The 15786-nt window shown below is 42.3% G+C and overlaps 4 protein-coding genes across 5 annotated transcripts in view; 1 reads left to right on the forward strand and 3 right to left on the reverse strand.

The window, feature by feature from the left end:
* LOC125771148 (putative uncharacterized protein DDB_G0291608) overlaps window positions 1–11210 on the reverse strand; it is a 72194-nt gene extending 60984 nt beyond the window's left edge. Inside the window, exon 1 of the mRNA XM_049441523.1 lies at window positions 9890–11210. Within this exon, the coding sequence (XP_049297480.1) occupies window positions 9890–10348 (459 nt within the window). The 5' untranslated portion in view covers window positions 10349–11210. The remainder of the gene's footprint in view (window positions 1–9889) is intronic.
* LOC125771157 (protein yellow-like) overlaps window positions 1–15786 on the reverse strand; it is a 486298-nt gene that overhangs the window by 376843 nt on the left and 93669 nt on the right. The window lies entirely within an intron of this gene.
* On the forward strand, window positions 11362–12898 carry LOC125771208 (adrenodoxin-like protein 1, mitochondrial). Its single transcript, XM_049441606.1, has 3 exons — window positions 11362–11784; window positions 11864–11915; window positions 11989–12898. The coding sequence occupies exons 1-3, from the start codon at window positions 11691–11693 to the stop codon at window positions 12338–12340; spliced, it is 498 nt and encodes a 165-aa protein (XP_049297563.1). The 5' UTR covers window positions 11362–11690; the 3' UTR covers window positions 12341–12898.
* Window positions 13213–15498, reverse strand: LOC125771185 (transformer-2 protein homolog alpha-like). Its single transcript, XM_049441578.1, has 4 exons — window positions 15118–15498; window positions 14670–15026; window positions 14130–14434; window positions 13213–14035 (listed from the first exon to the last, which is right to left on the reverse strand). Exons 1-4 carry the CDS (start codon window positions 15148–15150, stop codon window positions 13921–13923), a joined length of 810 nt encoding a protein of 269 aa, XP_049297535.1. The 5' UTR covers window positions 15151–15498; the 3' UTR covers window positions 13213–13920.

A 15786-nucleotide genomic window follows, 5' to 3' on the forward strand; every position in this document is an offset into this window, starting at 1 on the left:
AGTAGCTATGTGTAAATGTTTTAAATCATGTTAAAAAGTTATGTAAGACGTACTTTTATATACATTGTTACACAGCTGAAAGCTTACGCCCGTGGCCTCCCCCCTCTTTTTTCCTGGTGGCACGCAAAAAACCCACCACGTACACAACTCTTTCCTCTCGTACGCTATTTTAATTTTATGCTTTCCAAACCTCCATCGATGTCGTTGTGTTGGACGGGGGGTTCGGAGTCGGCCCTGATGACGGTGAGGGCGGAATGCGGTGCGGGAATGGGCGTGCTACTGCGTTGGATAATATAATGATATTATTTTAAAATTTAATTATCTCATTGAACCAAACCCAAAGCCGGGCAAGAGATCGAGAACCATACCGAATGGAGAAGAGTAATGGCTGTAGTGGCAAATGTCGGAATGATCCTCTTCTGGTGGATGAAACTGGAAACCCGAAGCTAAGATGTGCACAAATTATAGCTACCACAAAACGGGAAGGCAACAAAGAAACACTGTTATAATATGGCTACTATATATATATATATATATACATACACATACATATATATACATAAAATCATTTCCTTTCCAGAAATATCCATAATCATCATCGTCATTGCGTGTCGATTCCCTACATCCAGCATCATCAAAGTACCGCACTTCGCCCACTGCCATTCGATGTCATTTGCTAGCACGTCTCCATTAATGGCCTCATAAAATGATAACGATGAAATAATGCAAAGAAATAACGAACATTTACCGTACAGCATCATCATCTAACAACGGTTGGAGAGCAACGCACTATATTGTGAGAAAATGCTCAACATTCTTTGGGGCACTCTCGTTTTGTTGGAAAAATGTTTTTGCCGAGTAGAAATATTACTGAAGGCAATTCACTGCTTTTTCTGCCTGTAAGCCCAATGAACTTGTTCCTTTTTTTTTTTGGTCAAAATGGAAAATCAATACCATGCCTTAAATGGTTCTTTACGCTGACGACACACGAAGCAGCACGAGGATGCATCAGGTGACCCATCAAGGTCGACATACATGGCCTACCAGATGTGCAATGCACATGAGGCAAACTCTGTGTGTGTGTGGGGTTTTTTTTAAGTTGGAGATACTATCTCAGTGACAATGCGGAAGTAAAGGTAAACATTGCAAGTAACATCTCCTAGTGTCCTAGAGTGCGAGAGGACACAACATCCTCAATGTTGTGAGGATTCTCTCTCACGTGAGTTCAAAATTTATGTTGCCCAGTCCACCAACCCATTCCAAACTTTCCAAACGTCCGAGTTCTCGCTGCTCTCTCACCGCTACCGATACATTCCGGTGGTCAACTCTTTCCTTTCCCGGTATGTACCAGTACGTCCAGCCGGCAAGCTGAAAGGGGGGGTGAGTAATTATTCCACAGGAATGGAGAGGTTGGTTGGGGCCACTCTAGCAAACACGATGATTGCAGTGGACGCCAGTTTTGCAGCATTAAGTTCCAACACTCTCGACAACTGACGAGCAACTCACCGCTCAGTTATCGTCCTTGAGTTCATGTCCTCCAGCCGACATTTGCACACGCTTCACCGCGAATCCTGGAAATCCTGAGTCCCGAGTCTTGAGCACGGTGTAAGAAAGTTGTTTAAAACTAATGCTTCACATTCCGCCATTTGATTGTGCATTGTTCGTTACAGTATAATAAGCGAGAGAAGGCGAGAATTCTTAATATAGGGAGAAGAAAAAAACTTATACACAACTATCTAATGCTCTTATATGCTTAGGCTCAAAAACCTTCAACGTCAACAATGAAATTTTGATACAGTAAATTGTTTCCAATGCCACAATCGCTATTAACAGATAAAGATACCTGAAATAAGTGACCTTGTTTAGCTTTTCGTGAAAAACAAAAACATTCTCCACTGTCCACTTCGCTCTGTTGACATTCAATATTCATTGTGGAGCAGGAGCAAACATCCTCTGGCAGGCAAATGAACAGGAGGGCACTTCCGATCTGAGCAATTACACTATCCACCGCTAGATGGCATAGCTGCTCTCCGAGCACGTGGTAAAACAAGTTGCTGGAGAGTGGAAGATCGTTGAATTGCGCCGAAACTGGAGTTGCTATGGGTGGAAAACTGTTTTGCCAGGGGTCGGCGAGGAAATGAATAACGAACTTATTGTAGCAATGAAATGGAAGTTTAGTGGCGGCATGATGAAACGCGAACAGTATCGAGATAGTCGAGAGAGGTTGGGCGGCGCGCATTAAACTAGGAATAACGCTCATTATTTGCTGTAATAAATATAGATAGTTACAATTCCGTTCCCTAACCAATGCCATTGCCCATACGTCCGTTGGTGCTGTGTGAAGCGACGAGGAGCGGGAAAGCATATAAACCGGCTATAGTTAAACAAAGTACGATGATGGCAAACCTAACCGATAACGCAAGGGCCAAGGGCCTGATGTTGGTGGCGACCGAAATAACACTTACTGGCTTAATGTAAAATCAATACTAGTAATCAAAGCGAGAAATGAAGTAACATTTTCAAAATAGATCCTAGACCAAAAGTGTAAGCGCTCGTGCTGTGGGAAGGGTGGCACCTTGGAGAGGCAGGGAGCGTCCCATCCGAGGAAGTTGCGTTGAAGTGTGTTCGAGTCCTCCGAGATGGCACTTAAACCAATAGAGAAACTTTAAGCTTAATGTTGGATGAGTTAACAAACACCAGAAAGGAACCAGAAACCGAAAAAGAAAGAGAGGCAAATACTACACCCCTCCTCACATGCCCACATCCACCCTTCCTCAACAAACCCCTAACAGGGGGTGATTGGAGGGGTTTATAGCAAAAGTAATCACCATGTACAATGGCAGTAACACGGTGCCAAAGCCCGCCAGGAAGATAAGAGCTTAATTTTGTTTAATTTCCGAACCGAGAAAACTCCGACAGCCGACAGGACAATCGCGGGGTGGGGGGTGGAATTCTTCGGAAATACAGAAAATAAAAGCAGAGAGAGAGAGGGAGAGAGAGAGCAAGCGAGAGAAAGAGAGAAGTAAGGGATTGGGAGATAAAAAGAGAGAAAACTTCGAGATGAATCTTTTGTTGAGAGCTGTTGATAAAGCGGAGAGCGAGAGAGAACAGCGAAAGAAAAGGATAGCATTCCGAAGGAGTAAGTAAGAGCTGTGGAAAACAAACAGAGAGGGAGAAGGAAATTTCATAAACAGAGATAGACGAGCTGGGAAACCGGGTGAACAAATGATAAAATCAGTAAAATTGCGATAGCACCAGGATGAAAATGCCGGTGGGTTGGGAAGGAGGTTGGGAGAGAGTGGAAGGGGGGAGGCGAAGGAGCGGGGTGCAAAGACGGAGGGAGGGTGGGTTTGAATAAATGAGAGAAATATAAATTTATGTGTAATATGAAATGTTTTATGCAAAAGGGTTTATACGACGACTCTGGGCAGCAAATAGCTTTTACTAACGAACACGAAACCAACCGGTATTTGTGTAAAACAGGGTGAATACAGGGTGACAAGAAGAGAAAATGAAATTTTCCATAAGATTTTTTTTTCTTTTGGAAAGTTTCTTGAATGACATTTTGATTTAAATAAGGAAAGGTTTAACAAACAAAGGTATAAGAGATGGTAATGATTTTCCTTATGAAAAAAAATAGGAGACATAAAACAATAGTAAAATATTTATTTAGGCGAAGAGGAGATAAAATAAAATAACTTTATCAAATCATAAAATAAATGACTTAAAAATTTTACACAAACAGTAATAATTGTTAACACAGCATCACCCTGTGCTTATTGGAATAATGTTGCTAATGTCTGCCATTGATGTTAATGCCCTTCTGCAGCAAACATAGCAAACAAACACACACACACACAAACAGCGAAAGATAACAGAAATGAAATATTCGTACTAGTGGCTTTAAGGTTTTATGGAAAAACACGTAAAGCAGCGCTGTTAAAACGTAGGAGTTTTAATTAAAACCATGGTATAGAATTATTACCACCACTCACCACATTATCAACCATCGGGCAAAATTGTCTGACGGTGTTCGCTGCGTACACACGTACACGCGCGCGCTAGTGTGTACGCTCCTTGAACCCTTTTTTTTCGAGCCAGCTTGATTGCGATGGTTTGATTGCATAGTTATAAAACTAGGTTAAATATTATGGACGCCGGTTGTATATAGCTATGCGTGCAATGGGATGCGGCTGTTAAATGGGTACATTTTACGATTTAATATTTGATTCTCACCTTACTGGGGGGGCGTACACCCCAGAGTGTGTACTCACCCCCCGCGCAGTGGGCGCAAAGAGAAACAATTTTAGAAGCAGAAAAATTACAGCTTATATAGCCGACCACTTTGACGAAGAAGGTCAAACTAAATAACACGGGAAGCTAATCCTATTCGGTGTACCATAATTTTGGACCGTCCGTACAAAGGCAAGATGTAGGAATGATCAAGCAAAACTAGCGAACGCACAGTAAAGCAAGAAATAAAATATTCAAACGCAAAAGCAAACGCCAAACATTCCCGAAAGCACAAGCAATAAAATAAGATTTAGCTCGCTTCGTATATTTATAAATAGCGACAGAAAACTTTGTTGCCTTTTGCTTCATTTAGGAGTTAAAATAAGGTTAAGCAAAGAAATCACAAGAAAGAGAAATAAATTACAGCCGCTGCCTGAAAGCCGTAGCTAACAATAAATTCATATTTAGAAGCACAACCTAAATCTATGGCTTTATGCTGGCACACAAAGAATGATAATTAGGGCTACGTGATACAATGCGATAAATGGAATGTGAATGAAAAAAAAAAGTTACTAACGATAAATCTCAACTTAAAATCCCACATTTAGTGTGCAACGAGTTTTTTTTTTGGTAAAATTATGCTCCGTAATGGCTTTTAACGACAAACGGAAAAGTAATATACGACAGAAGGGGTGTAAATGAACAAACAGAACCGCAGCAAAGAAGAACAATATGAAACGAGACAAAAAAGGAAGATGAAAAAGAAAACTGACACCTAACCAAACAACCAACTAAACAAAGAAGTAGAGAAAACCCGGGGGACAAACATAAATAGAAACGAAAAATGGGAAGAATAACAAACGTGGTAAAATATACATACGAATGCGTAAAATGGAACAGTAAAGAAAGAAAAAATTATAATAACAATAATTCAGAACATGTGCACTAAAACGCACACGAAAGCATATGTTTGGCAGATCACTTGGAATGGAGTTGAGAACGGAAAGTAAACGAAAAGCAAATGGAAAAGTACAGAAACACAAAATAAATATACTTGGTAAAAATATGTTGCCCTAAAGTGTAAACAAAAAAAGGAGAGATATAAACTTATTAAAAACAGTTCAACAAAAACGAAACAACAAATGATAGAAGAAGTTTCATTCTCATTAAGATGAAGAAATCGATTTTTTTGGAATACACCACAAAGAAGCGAAACGAATATGGAATAAATGAAAGAATTCTTAGAAAATTAAAAATCGCCACATTATAAACTACTTCTGCTGTCGGCCCATTATTAAACGTGGTTCGCCGCTGGGTCCATGCAATTAACAACACAAAACTGCCATAAAAATTGATAATTTAAAAATTTCTAACGTCTAAATGGACGCAAAAGATATAAAAGACCAACACACACAGGCACGCAACCACCATCATAACTGGGGAGGGCGAATGACTTCGTAGAACAGTGTGCGCCACTAAAGAAGGCGCCACAGTAACGCAACGTAAAAGCGGAACATGAAAACAAAGAAAAATAATTGAGCGAAAAACAAAATTATTATTACAGAAAAAAAAGAAAACAAAAAAAAAACAACTTTTAATATGATCATAAAATTCTCCAAACGCACACACGCACACAAACGAATAGTCCCAAACAGGGTCTCGGTTGTGGGAATGAAACGAAAAACCGCTCGTGTGGTATATAATTGTGCCCCGTTGTAAAAATGATCCAGCAAACGATGGTGCTATAAAATAAAAATACTTTTTCATCTCCACACCCACCCTATCATGCACCACGTCTTCCTCCTCCTTCGCAATCTTCCTTCCTCCCCCACCCACACACACACAACACCCGATGGAATGGAGCAGATTTTCTACTCTAAGAAATAAGGGAAACAATATATAAATATAATCTCAACAACTGCTGCAGAGCAATGAACAACAACAAACCGAAAAAACCCGTCCACCAGGGTGGTGTTGTGGCCATTCAACGGAAATACTAACGAATTTTAATGCGTGTGCTGCTCTCGGTTGTGTTGTATAAATGCTGCAAACATTGAAACCGTGGCAGGAAGTTTGGTGCAAACTGAGATAAAATTATATGAAACTGTATAAGGCGTAAACAGACGAGCAATAGTTCACTGTTCAAGGGGGATGGCAGCAGGGCGCAAAGACGACGGAGGGGATTCGTCTTCCATAACAATAACAATAAAAATAAATGAAAACAGAAAACAACCGAAAATAGCAATGGAAAAAGACGATTAAAGGAGCACAACATTGCTGAAAGCAGCAGCACAACGGACGAAAGGCATCAACCGAGTTAAACAACAACAGCGCGCGCGGGGGAAAAAGCTGTTAAATGAGTAAACTAAATAAAATAAAAACCTGCACATAAAGCGAGACAGATGCTGTACAGAGAGCCACGGATAAGATCGTATACGATCGAGAGGGAGAAAAACACACATTGTGGGGGGGATGGGATTTTGAAACCGTCTGCAACACGATAAAGATGGATTGATAGATCGTAAAACATGCGGGCGGGGTGGAAACAGGGGAAGAAATAAAAGAAAATGTAGCAAGAAAATAAATATAAAATTCGATACGAAATAAGAAAATGAGACCCATTTCCTTGTTCCGCCTGCAAACAGCAACCACCCTGTGTTGGGATTCATTAACGGGCAGCGAACCAACGTTCGCTTCGAATAACCTCCCTGGCGTTCGGTGTGGCCACGGGGAAGGATCCTTTCGGTCGGGTGGATGAGAGTTTCTGCTGTCTGGGAATAATAACGGTGTAATTATTCTGCACAATTTAAAATTAAACAAGGAATAAGAAACCAGTAAAACCGACTAATAGCGATCGCAGGCGTACGGGAACGATAGTGGTGCATTGTATAATATTGGTAGCAGACAGCTGGCGCCTGCCATTTTTAAATGCTTCATACCGCCGTGGACGTTGTTCAGATACCAAGCACAAGGACATGTTGATAGAGATAAGGCGAAAAATAAATTATCAACTTTAAAGAGAATCAATTTGTTGCGAAGAAAATATAGAGAAGCGAAGATAATGCGAAGAGTGTCGTTAATATATTGTAACTCATTAAAAAACTGATAGGGGAAAACAAAATTGAAAATTTAATTATTGGATATTTTTAAAAACGAGTTTTTTATCCAATTTCATGAAATTAAATATTTTATATAAGAATTTTTAATTACTTGTTATAAGACCGATCTGTTATTTAGATGAAACCTCCATAAATGTCCCCACGAATAAAATGTGAATATTTCTAAAAATAATTATTACAAAATAGAAAGCTAACTAACACAACAACAAAAAATCTCACACACGCCACAACCCCGAGCGATGGGTGAGGTTAGAAAATAGAACACGCACCCTAGGGTATAAAATAAATATAAAATAGGAAATTATCTAGAAACGAAAAAGAAAACACAAACATTAATAACCATCAGAAAAAATGGAACCCGCTGGGTGGGAAATAGCTAGCCGAGGGAAAAGAAATATGGTTGAAGATAGATTGAAAAATTGGTGAATATTAAGCAAAGAACAGACAAGGATAGCAAACCGCGGGCGTCACACTATCACGTTGGAAAAGATGGGGAAATGATACAATAACAAAACTAGAAATAATAATAACAACCCGATAGCTCTAAATAAAAGTCTCACGAAAGGGAGAAACATAATAAAACGAAGAGCTATTACGAGCTAGATATACGAAAGATTAGTTAAATTGGAAAGTCTGATCGAAACACTACATTTAGAAAAATACGAATAGAAAAAGCAAAAAAACATAAAAGAGTGCGATGGAAAATTGCTGAACCGCTCTTCCTCTCACGCACACTACTTTCCAAGTCGAAGCTAAAACGATAAAACGTCGTAAAAGAACAGAAGAAATAATAAAAAATACAGCGTAAAATAAAGTTTAATTCATGGGATGTTATAAAGTTTTACGAGTTTTATCCCCGCAACGCGCCCATTGCATCCTTCCCATTCTCGCCCCGCTCCAGGAAAATGGTCCATCGTACGTGCCGGGGGTCCGTCCTTCCCTTTGCGCCACCTTTATTTTTCTCTTTCACAACTTTTACGCCGGTACGACGCGATAAAGCAGAGGTACGACTGGAAGCTCTTGCAGACACACACACGCACCTCTCGTACAACCGTACAGCTGCCGATAGCCATGACGATGTCCTTACGCCACAAGGGAGACGAGGACACCCGAGAACCATAAAACGAAGGAGCACGCGGTAGCGAACCGCGAACGAAAGAACGAGACGGTAGCGACGAGAATTGGCTTCGCACCTTCGAAGACTTTCGTAGCACGCAGAATCGTCCGGATTTTAATGCTTTTATCACCACCACCAAGTTTGCTAAAGTGCCGTCAAAGTGCAGCGAGGCATCAGATGGGGTTGGAAGCGGATAATTGAAGGTAAAGAAGGGGCGAAACGTTTATTCCCTGCCTGTTAAGAATCCGCATGGTGATGCACCGGCGGCTTGTATCGTAACAGAAGCGTTCGTCTTTCAAGGATTTTTGACTGTGGGTGCCGCGGTTTTTTGTGTAATGCGGAACACGCCAACCCTTCGATTGGACGGACGGGCAGAAAGCTGGAAAACTTCATTCACACCGAAAGAAATCGATCGATCCGCATGAAGCACTCATCCATCATGGTATCGTTTGGATAGGAAACAGAAGCTAAAACGAATCCCCTTTTTACAGTATTTTTTAAAGTATGTTAGAATTTCTTCATACAAGTTCTGCAGTGCAAGAACACTTATTCATGTACCGCTCACATTCCGCCTATCATTATTCTCAACATTTGCACAACAAAATCCCCCATGTCTTCATGTAAAATGGCACAGTAATGATATGCATAATTGCGCTCGTGTTTACGCGAACGCAAAAGAAAACACAAACAATCAAACCTGATCGATAGAAATTGCTGTGAAACAAGCTGCATATTCAGTACTGTTTATATTCATTTTACAATCGTGCACAAATCCAGCAAGAATACGGAGGATAGAATGCAGTTCTCGTGCGTGTAATGGATCGTACAAACATGCGAGCTCGCATACGATCATTAAATATTAGCGTCAGCACTAGAAAAGAGGTCTGCAAACAGTGCTCCGGTGCTGTTTTAAGTACACGAAGCAGAATATTACGATCATAACGCTACCCAGAGTGGTACATCGTTTATGGCCCCTTGTACTAAAGCCTTTTTACAATCCAAAGCAAATTACGATCGTTGTTGATCGTGAATAATCTGCTAAATATCTTTCCACTCGTGTAGCATGAAGATCACTACCGCGAGAAGATCGATCTTGCGCTGCTGCGAGACGGCTAAAACGAAGAAACACAGTTGTTTAAACAAATAAACGACGATCGCAGAAAGCAACATTGAAAGGTTGTAGCATTGACGGCAAGAAGCATCCTGCGCACAACATTTCCAACGGTGAAGGTTTGCCCGACCACACAGCCATTCGTCCCATATTGACACAGCCATTGGTCAAACAAATAGTGCGTATGGTCGCAAACAAAACGCAGAAGGAATGAAAAGGAATAGAATATCAAAATTCGAAATCTGTCTATTGATTTCATCCAATAGTGTTTGAGGAAAAACGTATCCATGTCTCTCCTATTTGACTTACCTTATATTGCTGCAGTGTCAGCGATTCCGCTTCAGCAAAATCGTTGTCGTCCGAATCACCGATTGCTTCGATGATGTCCAGCGGTTCGTTGTCTTCACTGGCAGCACCTCCCGATTGTTGGCTAGCACTGGATCCGGCCGCAGCTCCGTTTACGATCGCGGCCGGGTTATTCGCATTTTGCGTCAGATTTCCTCCACCTCCGCCGTTACGCAAATGATATTGCTGTTGTTGTTGCTGCTGCTGCTGCTGTTGCTGTTGTTGATGATGCTGTTGTTGCTGTTGCTGTTGCTGCTGCTGCTGTTGTTGCTGCTGCTGTTGCAACAGTTGTTGTTGCTGCTGCTGGCGAATAACGTTCTCGAGTGCGTATTGCGCGCGATTATCCGGTTCCGGTACCAAAAGGTCACTCCAGTCCGGTTCTGCTTTGATCGATACGGCTTGCTGCATCATTGTGTCAAACATTCAAGCGTCCTTTACGGGTATCCTTGCGCCTTCGCAACGGTACGTGTGCGTATGCGGGGGTGTTCGCACTTGCTACTTTTTTTTGGGGTGTTTTGCGGTACACGCGCGACACACGCCTGCTTTGTGTCTCGCGCCCGAACGGAGGATGTTGATGACAGTACGCCAAGTGAGAACGGTGAGCCGTGAGAACGAAACGAAAGCACTGCGCAGTGGAAAAACTATCTCACCCTTTTTTTGCGGTGAGCCAAAAGAAAAAGCACAAGCAAGACTTCTTTTCCGGAACAACTTCTTGCGTGAGGGTATATCCTGATAATCGTCACTAAACACTATTGCAGACAGGCACAGTCACACGCATTCACAAACACACACACGCGTACACATATAACACGCACTTTTGGAAAGGAAAACACGCGACAAATGTTGCTGGAGGCGCGATTCTATCTTGATACGATGGCAGGGGGTAAATCGATCTTTGGCAAAGTGGATTATTATTGTTAGCTTGATGCAATGGGGAAAGGGGGCGTGAGAGGTAGTACTTTTCTCGACACGGCTGTTGCGGCAACCACTATTAAACAATGAACGTGATGCTCTTAACGTGCTGGTATCCTATTGTTTTGCCACTATGCTAGCCACAGATTCCGGTTTGGTTCGGTTGGAAAAGCGAGTGAAAATTTCGGGCGAACGAATGGCTTCCGCCAGACTCCGTGCTTCCTGCCTTGACGATTTCCAGAGAAATAATAAACATGATGGAAGAAAAGGGAGCAGAAACTCCCAGTACGACCTCCATGCGTGGTAGCGCTAGAGAGGTATTGCTGTTCTGCTCACGCTACCGAAAATGAAGGCATACCGTGACGTCATCGATGTGGAAAATGGTACATCTGCATGATGCGGTAGGGGTGCTGCTGTGCGAAGAAAAGCGCTGTCAAATGAAAGGCCGAAAAGTAAACATTCGTTCAGTTTCGAACATCAGCTTGACGAAACAAGCTCAAAAGAGCTGTTGGAGGAAATTATTGTAGAAACTGATAAAGTTTATGAATTATCCAGTTAGCGATAAGGGTCGCTAGCCCATTTTAATGCATACCACGAGCAAATTGCTAAACATCTGATAATAGTTTAGATAAGTTCGTAAAAACATATGTGTATTCGAAAAAGAACCATTCGTAACACTCGCTGACATTGCCGCGCAATGTTGTGACGGGTGGTTTTGTTTTGATCGTGCACAGACCCAGAACAAATATAAATACACGAAAAACCGGTATCAAAATCATTCCGGCTATTTTGTTTTGTTAGTTGTGTAATTGTTTCCTTCTGATATCAAGCACACTAAAAGAATATTTAAAAAATGCCCATTACAACTTCACTCCGTTATCTGGCACGGGGAATGTATAATCGGTGGTACGGGTTAATAATTCCACGCAATATACACACTACAGTGCGTAAGTATTATGAAATCAATGTGCGAACAAGTAGGACCCCAAAAACCTTATGATACGTTTTCGGTTTTGTTCCCAACAGAGCTTTTACACGGTGAATACGAATGGCAGGATCCCAAAAGCGAGGACGAAGTGTATGACATTATTCCGACGATGGAAATGTAAAAAAAATCCCCCACGTACTAAACTGTACTGTTTTCTTTTTAGCGTAAAAATAACGTACATCGATAAGGATGGCAAGGAAACGACGGTTCGGGGGAAGGTCGGAGACAATGTGCTTTATCTTGCTCATCGATACGGTGTCGAAATGGAGGGCGCTTGCGAGGCTTCGCTGGCCTGTACCACCTGTCACGTGTACGTGCAGGAAGAGTACCTCGATCGTTTAAACGAACCGGAGGAGAAGGAAGACGACCTGCTCGATATGGCACCATTTTTGCGGGAAAACTCCCGGCTCGGGTGCCAGATTGTGCTGCAAAAAGATCTAGAAGGGATGCGGTTACAGCTTCCGCAAGCAACGCGAAATTTCTACGTCGACGGACACAAACCAAAGCCGCACTAGTTTTGTTTTAATTTTTTTTTGTGTTGTTAGTTTTATAGCGTATAGGTTGGTTGTAAAATTTTCGTTAGATAGAGCTAAAGAGACGTTCGTTCAAAGGCAAAAAATGGCGAACGTTAGTTTCTGCGTGCCAGGCAACCGTTAAATTCAGTGAACAAAATTACAATAAAAAAAACGTTACATATGAGACGTTTAATAATAGGCGACGGATACATCCAATCCCCTTTACTTTCAAGCCGATCGCACGCATCACTGATGGGCATTTTCTCTTTGCTTCTTGACCAGAATTTCCGGTTTCATCTCGATCTGGGCTGTCTTAGATTTTCGCAAAAAAAAAACATTATACAATTTGCATAGCTGTACATAAACCGGGTGCATCTTCTAATGCTGCTGACCACTAGGCGAAGGGTCGAAATAGAAGCATTAAAAAAAAGATCAGGGGGAAGTTTCTAAACAAGTCTTAGGGGCAGTGCGGTTTGACTAGTTTCTCTTCAAGGTCAACTTTTTCTTTCGACACACACGCACCTAATAGTGCGCGAAAAAAACTCTTGTTAAAGGCTTTTATTGAAATTAATTTATTCTTTCTAGGTTTATCATCTTGTGTCATCTTTGATTCCTGTTTTTGTTTTTACAATATCCTTTCTATCATCATAATAGTAACACGGCGCTATGCAAACAAAGATAACGAAACATTAACAATTTTAAAACGCACCGATTAAAAACAAACCCTAATGGTTCTGGGAGCCTAGTAATGTAAGGAATAGAGCGGGAGTTGATAACTTATTACAATCTACCATTCGACTGTGTGTGTGTGTGTAAGTGTTTTTTTTTATTTCTCTCATCCCAGCACTATGCGTTCGGGACACCTTTGTGATCAAGGGAGATCATAAGCAGTTGAAGGGGGGGCGATGTGAGAGAAAAGAGAAGACAGGAAGGGAGTTTCAGAAGAAGAACACATTCAACAATACTATCGTACACCTTCGGGTCAGAAATCCAGTTTCCTCTCCCTATCGGCCGGCCATTGAGATCGGAATCCGTTGAACCGGACACGCAAAAACCGACCCTTCTCTTCTCTTTCAACGTCACACATACACACATTTCGCTATAAGGATATTATGCGCCTTTCTGCACATTGGACAAACGATTGAAACCTGTTCTTCAAAGCAATCAGCCCGTTTGTAATGGCGGGACGAACAGGAAGGAGTAGCTAATCACCAATGCATGCCACTGCCGGAACTTGGCTGTTTTTTTTTAAATCTATTCCTTCTTCACTATTCCTTTTGGGACTCCTTTCCGTGTCCCTTCCCTAACGTCCCGTGACATGCAGACAGACAGGCAGCATCCCATAATATCATATCGCACAGGGATTTCAATTCCGGTTTTTTGGCTATCTTAAACATCCTTACTTACTTAGTTCGCTATTGTGCTTGCAACGCAACAAAAGTGCAAAACGAGAAACAGTTTGCCCGCACACTAGCACGCGTCGCATCTTTTCGTTGTTTCCCTTTTTGCTCGGTTTGCCTGTTTCCAAGGTTCCCTACTGATCAACCAACAGCAATTGGTGCATGGTAGAAGGGCCACTGTCAGCGAATGCTGGTCCCACCACGATAGTAATCGCTTCGGCCAGACCGGCCCGTCATGGAACGGTTGCGACTACGATCATGACCGGTATAGCTGTCGTAGTAGTAGTGGTGGTCCCTGCAAGCGTTAAGCGAATATTCTCGTTCCGGATAAAATCTCATAGATAGAAGGAATAATGGAGCAAACAAAAAAAAAAGGTAATAAATCTTACCTCGATCTTGTGTCCCGTTCCCATCGCTCACGTTCCCGCGCTTCCACTTCGCATGCCCGGCAGTGATGATAACCGTGGGAGCTTGGCATACCGTGCGAAGGATGGCCACCGTACCCACCACCCTTCGGATGGGACACTTTGCCATAGTAGACGCCCGGTGTCGGATCGTGCGGTTTGTTCGTGGCCGAAAAGTCCACCCGTATCCGCCGATCGCCTATTTCGATGCCGTTCGCTTGATCGTGGGCCACCTTTGCATCTTCCGCACTTTCAAAGTAGACGAATCCAAACCCACGGGATCGGCCCGTCTGAAACGTGTGAAAAAAAGAAATGTTCCTTTAATATACAATCCGAAAAAGCAAAGCTCCAAGAGCAACGTATGTACGGAAAGGCCTTTAATGGACATGCTATACTGGATCGCATTCCATCCTAAAAACTTTCCACGCGTGATTCTCTTCCGCATGATTCAATCGATGGGATTTATTCTTAGCAATCGCCATTCGATTTTTTGCGCGGCATTGGCTTCTAAAACCAATAACGTACCTTTGCATCGAGCACAACGGTCGTCTTGCGGAGTGGGCCAAACTTGGAAAACGTATCGTACAGTTCCGCTTCGGTTGTGTAAATGCTCAGATTGAACACTGCCAGCACCACCTTTCCGGACGAGCCGTGTGTCGAACAGTCGTGCGTCCCCATGCCCATGGAAGATGATGAGGACGCTGGCGGGTCATGATAGTGTGCGGTGGAGTGTGAACTACGGTGATGGGAACTTCTTCGATAACTGGAGGCACTATAATCTGCAGGTGTGCGACTCGATTCCGATGCGCTTAAATTGTATCGTTCCGAATCGTCGCGGTAATCTCGCCGGTAGCTGCGTTCCCTGCTGCGTGACCTAGACGGCTGCAACACATAGGAAATAGGAAAGAGTTTTAGTAAAAAAACGAAAAACACGCACAAAACAAATGCTGTGGTTGATTCACTTTTTCCTTACCTCATAGTAATTGTAATTTCTTGAATGACTCATTTTGCTACGTTACACCAGGAACGGGTACGGTGGCCACTAAATGCTATCTTCACCAAAATAACAACACTTCATCTAACGAAACCGAAACAGCACCCAACAGATGAACACCGGTGTGTGTGGGCAAAGGGAACGGGCGTTGTTGCAATCTTTTCCAAACAGTCGTATATCTATGCTCTTCCCGGGTGCCAAATTTCACTATTGGTAATGAGCTGCATCGCTCACAACTAGAGCTTCACCGCGATGCAGACTTGGTTCGGAGGGTCCGGCACTTCTAGCCGCTGGTTGCTTTGCAGATAAACGAGGGACCGGTGTTGTTGCTGATGCCTTTACAAGCCGGTTCGTTCGGATACGACAGGAGCGAAAGGACTGTTTACACGTGTGCCCATCTGATGGGTTTGACAGATGCGTTTGCTCAATATGGTGTGTAGCTCAATATAAAACACTCTTGTAGCCCAATGGAATTTTTTTTTCGTCCCAAGCACAAAATTTAAATTTGTTTAATTTAATAAGGAGTCAAATTAAAATTCCAGCTTTATCAGGGTGTAAAAAAGGGTTTAAAACGAGTTAAGGAAATAAAAATATCCATGTTTACCCATTCGACCGTGGCTTCATAAAGTGTGCCCAGAATTGACAGCA

The sequence above is a fragment of the Anopheles funestus genome, chromosome 3RL, assembly GCF_943734845.2.
Source record: "Anopheles funestus chromosome 3RL, idAnoFuneDA-416_04, whole genome shotgun sequence".
Taxonomy (NCBI): domain Eukaryota; kingdom Metazoa; phylum Arthropoda; class Insecta; order Diptera; family Culicidae; genus Anopheles; species Anopheles funestus.

What these genes read in the sequence shown, in the direction of transcription:
- LOC125771208 (XM_049441606.1), top strand. Translation starts at nt 11,691, where the DNA reads ATGCCCATTACAACTTCACTCCGTTATCTGGCACGGGGAATGTATAAT. An exon ending in CAATATACACACTACAGTGC is followed by an intron (nt 11,785 to 11,863) that starts GTAAGTATTATG and finishes TGTTCCCAACAG; the next exon opens with AGCTTTTACACGGTGAATAC. An exon ending in CCCAAAAGCGAGGACGAAGT is followed by an intron (nt 11,916 to 11,988) that starts GTATGACATTAT and finishes TTTTCTTTTTAG; the next exon opens with CGTAAAAATAACGTACATCG.
- LOC125771185 (XM_049441578.1), bottom strand. Translation starts at nt 15,150, where the DNA reads ATGAGTCATTCAAGAAATTACAATTACTATGAG. An exon ending in CCGTTGTGCTCGATGCAAAG is followed by an intron (nt 14,435 to 14,669) that starts GTACGTTATTGG and finishes CACACGTTTCAG; the next exon opens with ACGGGCCGATCCCGTGGGTT. An exon ending in GAACGGGACACAAGATCGAG is followed by an intron (nt 14,036 to 14,129) that starts GTAAGATTTATT and finishes TAACGCTTGCAG; the next exon opens with GGACCACCACTACTACTACG.